This window comes from Gymnodraco acuticeps, unplaced genomic scaffold, assembly GCF_902827175.1.
Source record: "Gymnodraco acuticeps unplaced genomic scaffold, fGymAcu1.1, whole genome shotgun sequence".
Classification (NCBI taxonomy): Eukaryota; Metazoa; Chordata; class Actinopteri; order Perciformes; family Bathydraconidae; genus Gymnodraco; species Gymnodraco acuticeps.
The window spans coordinates 2,135,311-2,143,280 of record NW_022990513.1 but is presented as its reverse complement, the minus strand read 5'-3'; the positions used below and the strand labels follow the sequence as shown (position 1 = coordinate 2,143,280).

The 7,970-nt window shown below is 46.6% G+C and overlaps 1 protein-coding gene across 2 annotated transcripts in view; it reads left to right on the top strand.

Annotated features, from left to right (window-relative positions):
• Nucleotides 1–7,597, top strand: part of dkk3b (dickkopf WNT signaling pathway inhibitor 3b) — a 27,609-nt gene extending 20,012 nt beyond the window's left edge. For both annotated transcript variants that reach the window (XM_034227116.1, XM_034227115.1), the window contains 2 exons: nucleotides 7,107–7,257; nucleotides 7,455–7,597. In XM_034227116.1, coding sequence (XP_034083007.1) covers nucleotides 7,107–7,257; nucleotides 7,455–7,479 — 176 coding nt within the window. In that variant the 3' untranslated portion in view covers nucleotides 7,480–7,597. The remainder of the gene's footprint in view (nucleotides 1–7,106; nucleotides 7,258–7,454) is intronic.
• The last annotated feature ends 373 nt before the right edge of the window (nucleotides 7,598–7,970 follow it).

Genomic DNA, 7,970 nt, shown 5'->3' with positions numbered 1-7,970 from the left:
GCTTACAGTTCTGTTTCATCTGGGTGTTGAGAGATGTATCCATAGATCTCTTAATGTTGCTCTCAAAGTGCACCAGATTGATGCTTTTAACTTAAATATTTAAAAAAAATCTTCCCGGGGGAACATCCCTCCGGAGGAGGCGAGGTCCGCTCCCCACTCGTAAAAAATATCACTTTACCCCTGCCTATATGCCGTGAGCTGATTATCGAGCCTTCATTGTAACAGTGTCACGATTCTTGTGTTGTGTCACGTTTTTAGTTTTGTGTGTCTGGTAGTGGGTGTTTGCTTGTCTCCTTATCATGTTTTCCTCCCTGTGTATTGTCTGGTCTTTTCCCCTGTTTTCATGTCTGTCATTAGTTTCCCTGGTGTGTCTAATTTCCTGATTGTTTTCACCTGTCACCCCTTCTGTATCTCCTGTGCTCATCAGTGTCAGCCCCGCCCCTGATTGTTCCCACCTGTGTCTTGTTACCCTGTGTTTAAATTCCCTGTCTCCCAGTGTTCAGGGTCAGTTCGTTTTATTGTATGGTCATGGTCAGGTCTATGCTCCTTGTCTTTTGCCTTGGTCAGGTCTATGCTCTTTTGTGCTCCAGAAAAGTGTTGTTCCTCACCATGTGAGCGATTATCATTTTTTCTCAATTTTTGTCATCTCATCCTGAGATATTAGTTATTGACCATTTTTTGTTTCAACTTTACCTCTTTACTTTAACTTTTGTCTCCCGGGTCGTGCAATTGGGTCCTACCTCCTAAGTGCCTGAGCCCTAACAAACAGTCACGGGTGTACTGCGTGTGGGGAGTGCTTTTGTGCGTGCTCTATAGTGCCCGTAATAGTGTTCACTGGAGTCCAGCACCTCAGCACCCCCACTCAAAATACCTTCCCGCGCCTCTGCTCTCTGGTGACCTGTTCTGCCGCAAAACTTCCTGTGAAGGGAAGATTTGCCCATGGAGGGTCGACACAGAAAGGGACGATTATTTACTGAACGCACCGCCGTGCGCTCTTGTGTGAGCGCGCGCTCCACCATAATAGAGTGGCGAAGTCACGCCCATCTACTTCCGGTCCATGGGACCTTATTTCGGAAAAATAATGTATTGAAGTCAATGGAGAGAGAACTTATCTTTTGATCCCGTTTGAATTGTGCCATGAATTACACATATGATTGTCAATCTTAAAAAATAATTTCCATGTCAAAAAAGTCACAGTTTGTCGTAAAACTGTTGAATATAAGACTATGAAAAATACTCAACTAGAAAGACTACAAATCCCAGAGTCGCGTAAGTGATGTCACAATTGTTGTCCTCCACTAAGAGATAGCAAAGATCAGCGCCATATAGATATAATCTATCTATATGGCGCTGGCTAAGATAAGATAACTTTAACAAGATGCCTGTGTGCTTAGTACCAGGTTGTTATCATACCAGCAATGGGTCTTGCTCGTTCTTTCGCTTCCCGTCTGATGAAAGGACCAGGAGTGGCTGGATCAAGTTAGCTACCTAGCTAGTAGCAAGCACATTAGTTAGCATTACAGCCTTGTCATTTTTATTAGCCTTAATATGAAGTAACATTAAGTAACCAAACATCTAGTAACAGTAAGAGTAGTAGTCATATTTCGTGAACCCTTTGAAGAGTACTGTCACCGGTGTGATCATTCTATAATACACAATTTAAGCCCGGGGGAGAAATGCTAACGCTAGCATCGGCGATCGCCGATCTTTTCTACTTCATGCTATCTGCACAAATGGTTGACATTAAACATTAAAAAGACCAGGCAGTTCAGAGAGAATCAAAGGAAGGCAGGCAGGCAGCTTTGCATGACATTCTTCTGGACGTGTTTCATTGTGGTGATAGTGAGGGTAGGCAATCGTTTTGTTGACAAGACAGTAGTGACGGCCATCTATCTTGGTGACGTGTGTTGTTCTGCGAGACCAGAGTTGTAGTACATTGAGCGTTTCACACAAACAAATGTGTTTTACGACACCTTTTTTTTTTTTTTACTTGCAAAATTATCTTTAAATTGACAAACATCGTATGTGTAATTTGTGGCACAATTCTAACGGGATTGAAAGATAATCTTTCTCTCTCCATTGACTTCAATACATAATTGTTATGAAATAAGGTCCCATGGAGGTCCACCGGAAGGGGAGGGACTTCGCCACTCAGTCTAAATAGGCGTAGTGTGTTCTACTGAGGTCCCTGAACGCACCGCCACGCGCTCTTGTGTGAGTGCGGACTCCGCCATAATGCAGCTTTTACCACTATGGAAAACTGCATTAATTGGAGTCTTTGCTCTAGGCGTAGTGTGTTCTCTGACAGCAATACGCCGGCCATAATGTCCCTGCACCCGCATAGCACTTTCCTTTAGATAGCACTCCCTGCGGTTCATCCCTCTCATCTGCGCATGCCCACTAGCCACCTCCTTTACAGGAGCTACAGCTGGGGCAGCGAATGGGGAATTTGTACGGTTAACATTGTGTGTAAGTGTAGCATTTAAGGAAACAAAAGACACTCAGATTTGGATACAGATCAACCTCATTCTTATTAGAAAACGTAGTGATCTGTGTTAGGGAGGAGGCGGGATTCGCCCTCTCGTCCCGGGCGGAGAGATTTTCTCCCCCCGCCAGGCCAGTCAGATCCGTGAAGACGGGCAGCCCGTCCCCGTGAGTGCCGGCACGCCGGTTCCACGGGGTGGGCCGAAGAGGTGGAGGGCGCCGCGGGCACGAGATATCGGTGCCGGCAGCTCTCCCTTCGTCTCACCGCGCTCCCTCGTCTGCAGAAAAGCCTGTGGAGGAGCGCGCGCTGCGGTGACTCTTCTCTCTACTGAGGTCTTTGACGCATCGCGGCCTGCCCTCACCCCTAGTTTCCACTGGGTCCGTGCGGCACGTTACGGCTGCGCCACGGTTTTGTTCGGGCCTCCTCCGGCGTCATACCCTACCGGGCGCGTTTCACGAGCGTTTCAGAAGGAAGCGGAGCGTCGTGCATGCCGGCTCGCAGTAACGCGCCGCAGACGGACCCAGTGGAAACTAGGGGTCAGGGGAGGGGGGGGCCGCGCGCGCCGTCACAATGCCGTCTCTTCGAAATGGACATTAAGGGAAAAAGTGGAATTGTGGAGAGAGATTACTCTTACTCTGGGAAAAATGCACTCATTCTCACTGAATGCATTTTTCCCACACACACACATCACTCTAGAACTAGAGTTTACAAACGTAAACCACCGTTCCCCTGCGGAGGTCCCTGAACGCACCGCGGCCACTCTCACGAGGCCTGCGCGCCCACGTATTAACGCTGTATTTCCCATTCAAGTGTGAAATGCATTAATCGGAGCTATTATACCAGGCAAGGTGTGTTTTCTGACAACAGCACGCCGGCAATAGCGTCTCTTGAACCCGCACAGTGCTTTGACAGCACACGGTTTATTCCACTCACGTGCACACGCCCACCTGCTGGCTCCCTATACTGGGGTTTACAGGGGCGGGGAGTGTAGGACAGTGTTTCTTCCGCTGGGATGGGCAAGAATCAGCCACGCTGCGATTACTCCTTATCCCGTGAGCAAGGAGATCGATCCATAGAGCCCTTCCGTAAACACGGGGGCTCCCAGGAGATCAACACGGTCCTCTTTGGAAAAATGCCATGCGACGTGATATCCCAGGGACATCACGGCAGGCAGCGGCGGCGGCCTGTGATGAAGTAGGGTCGACCCTATATCATGTGAAGCCACCGAGCACCGGTCCCCGGGGGAACCGGGCCTGGGGCAAGGCTCGTGGACCAAGCTACTTATTCGGCCTTGCGGCCCAATAATCGCTCTGACCTGGTGAGGGGGGGCATCTCTAGCAATGACGAGTAGCCCACACACCCGCCGCCATGATCATCATACAGGGAGAGTACAGCCCTGGGCGGTGGACTTCCATGGACGCCGGACTCGGAAGGAATGGCGAACGTGAAATGTCACCGCCTCGGCCATATCCTGGTCCCCCAAACACTCGAAGCCGCTATCTTTCTTTCTCTTTCTTCCTTTCTCTCAAAAAATACGTCTCGGACTCAGTGCTAGGCTATCACCTCCGCTCGCTGAAGAGTAAAGGATGTGGTCAGGAGGCGGGGCCTCCTTTATACGGAAGTGAGATGCGCACGCATTCAGGTAGGCCCGCCCCGGGGCCGGCTATACGTCTATAGAAATCTCAGTAGGTGAATGCTTGCATGATAAGGTAGTACCCATAGAGTCCAGTAGAGGGCGGAGCCTGTGAGAGATATAACAGCAAACTCATAATAGTGGTTACCAGTGTTGTGCTAGTTACTGAAAACCAGTAACTAGTTACCATTACTAGTTACTTCATGTCAAAAGTAACTCAGTTACTGTACTAGTTACTTACACCCAAAAGTAATGCGTTACTGTGAAAAGTAACGTTTTCGTTACTTTAAAAAAGGGCTCCCATTAATGCCCTTATAGCCTTCCTTTCAGTACTGTTATTGCATTGGAGAATAATACAATCTGTTGATCAACTTGACATGCCTTATATGCAATCTGGATTGCATCGATATTAGCTGGCTTTCCATTTTTGTATATTCTTTCTCCAGATAGTTGGAAAAAGTGTTCCGTCCCATATGCCGTGTGCCGCCCGGACATGCTATCATGCTAACTAGCTCCCTGAAAGCGGGTGACTCCACTGTAGCAATAGCCTGCATGTGTTCTACAACATACCATGCAATGGCTTTATCGACTTTTCCCTGGCCAGCAGTCCCTTGGTTAAAATCCAGCCGCTGTTGCTTAGGTGGAGGTGGAGTGGCGTCGGCTGAGTCTCTATGGTCTTAGCTACTAGCTTGTCCCAGCATGTTGTTTTTGCAGATGTTTTAAGAGATTTGAATTACTGGTTTGGGCAGTAGATAGGATCTTTGACCCGCCAAGACACAACTTACATTTAACTAAAACGTTCTTTTCTTGTGCTCGACAAAAGTGAAATAGTGAGAATATCTCCAGGTGGAGAAACTAGACTTGAGCTCCGCCGCCGCCATGATAGTCTTGTTAGTAAACAACACAAACACGCCCACAGCCGTCTCCGCATGTGACGCAGGGAAGTATCAAAGTACATTTACTCAAGTACTGTACTTAAGTACAGTTCTCATCTCTGTTCGCCTGGCTGTTGACTATCTAAAAAAAACTAACGGAGTAACGCACCATGTAGTAACGGTAACTGAGTTACTGAATTTAAAAAGTAATGCGTTAGAGTACTAGTTACTGCCAAAAATAACGGCGTTACTGTAACGTGTTAGTCCCAACACTGGTGGTTACACATGGTGTTGGGGCAGGAGCAAGCCACAGGAGTCACACTCTGGCTGGGGCTCTGAGGCCCCCCCCCCTCTGCCTCCGCGCGTCCTTTTGTGAATGGGTCAGATTAACAGAGGAAGAAATTCACAGCAACCATTGGTAAGGTTATAACAAATATGCTGATTTAATGGCAAAAGATACAATAACACAACATCACGAAGTAATCCGGATTACCCCGGCTCTGGTTCCTCCCGCTGGGAGATCTAACTTACTTGTCTTGTCAGCAGGAGGAAGAGAGAACGAACCAAAGACAGAACAGGCTTACATACAAAAACAAAACAGGAGGAGCTGTGTCAGATGCTCCTCCTTTCAGGTCATCTCATTGGGAGATGCAAAACGATGGCGTGTTGTAGCGAATCAGCGCGAGCCAGCCAAGATGATCCGGAAACAGTCTCTTAGTTTGAAGCAAAACAAACACATCTGGTGTTCGCTGTCTCGTATTACTGCAGCTTTCACACACACACATTCTTCAGAGACTTCCCTCTCTCCGGCCCCCTCCCCCATCAGTTCACCCAGCTCCAGACACCCTTGGCATTTTTAAGATAAGTCTAAGATCTAGTTTGTTTATGGTTGACTAATACAAGCAATCTATGTAAATTACTTTAATATCAATAATAACGAGGAAAACATTACCTCTGCTCTCAAGCAGTGAAATAGTAGCACACACTAATTTCCCTCAGCATGTGTCACGCACACTCATTTCATCATGCAGCCCCTCACAAATGTCACATGTTTTTCCCCTCTGAAAGCTATGTGAATTATTTAACAAAGGTTAACTGTTCCCATACTCTAAGGCCTTCCTCTGAACTTTATTCCACCCCAAAGTCAGCTTACTTGGAATGAATACATTTATTGATAATCCAGGCCGACTATTGTCTCCAGGCCTCTTCATGAGCCTTGCAGGAAATGAATCATTAACTAACAAGACTTTAACTGCATTATATCTGAGGAAAATCTCTCTTGAAGTTCCCCTGGGCCCCTCTTAATATCTGGAAACTGCAACAAGACTTTCTGCCATTCAAATTTAACACACGTCTTATATATCAGGTGATATAGACGCCTAGACTACTGCAACTCCCTCCTGGCTGGTCTACCTGCATGTTCCATCCGACCTCTGCAGCTCATCCAGAATGCAGCGGCTCGTCTGGTCTTCAACCTTCCTAAATTCTCCCACACCATGCTCCCTCCACTGGCTTCCGGTAACTGCTAGAATCCACTTCAAGACAATGGTACTTGCATACCATGCTGCGAATGGATCTGGCCCTTCCTACATCCAGGATATGGTTAAACCGTACACCCCAGCACGTGCACTCCACTCTGCATCAGCCAAACGGCTCGCTGCACCCGCACTGCGAGGGGGACCCAAGTTCCCATCAGCAAAAACACGTGGATTTGCTATCCTGGCTCCAAAATGGTGGAATGAGCTCCCCATTGACATCAGGACGGCAGAAAGCTCACACACCTTCCGGCGCAGACTGAAAACTCATCTCTTTCGACTCCACTTCGAGCGATAGAACTATTAACAAAGCACTTATATACTAATAAAGGACTGGCTTACCTAAAGCCAGTTGAGTAGCACTTGAAATGTTTTTGCTCTATGAAACCTGATGTACTTATATGATTCTGTTTTCTCAAGTTTGTATTTGTTGGTCGAACGCACTTATTGTAAGTCGCTTTGGATAAAAGCGTCAGCTAATGCAATGTAATGTAATGTAATGTAATGATATAATCTTCAATGGCCACTGTTGCTGACCAGAGTAACTCCCATTGTCTCCTCTGTGCTGCTTCCTGCAGAGCTGCTGTTTCCAGTGTGTAATCCCAGACCAGAGAGGGGGGAGTCCTGTGTGAGCCGCCCCAACCTGCTGATGGACATGCTGGCCTGGGACCAGGAGGGGCCCCGGGACCACTGCCCCTGTGCCGACAGCCTCCAATGCCAACCCCAGGTGTGAGAGGCAGACATAGTCAACATGCCACTGATGGAGGACCAAGTTTGATGATGAGTGTGTTAGATTGAAGTAAACATTGTATTTTTGTGAATTTGTAACATCATGAAACTTAAGACAACAGAGCTAAGTTATATATGGGGGAATAAGCAAAAGCATACTGAAAATGTTAATCTAAATTCTTTTTTTTCTGTCATAGACGGGGATCTGTTTGTGGAGAGTAGTACTGGAGATGGAGAGAACATGAAGAAAATAAATATTAAAGAAAGGCACTCACCCAAAGAAGGCACAAAAACGGGAGAGACGAGAAAACTGCGACACCGTTGGCAGAAGGAAGAATGGAGAGAATATGTGGAAATAATACCATAAATAAAATGTTACCTCTCATTTATCATATATGAAGAATTCATTTTCAAACATTGATTAAGCCTTAAAGTCTTAAAATGATTAAACAAATGCCTGTTTGAGACTCCTCAGTGCACACAAAAACGTAACTTGGAGAAATAAATAAATACGGAAATGTTATTGATCACCCCTCGATTATGTTCTCTTGTTAAGAAATGTATTCTAAATGATGCGGTAAGCAGGAGGACAGAATTACTTTAAACTGACGCCGTTTTGCATTTCTAGGTTGTAGATACGAGCATGGTTTTATATAAGCCTATCATGTTTAATCGTGTTTTATGCCGTTCGCCGCCTTGATAGTCGCTCGTAA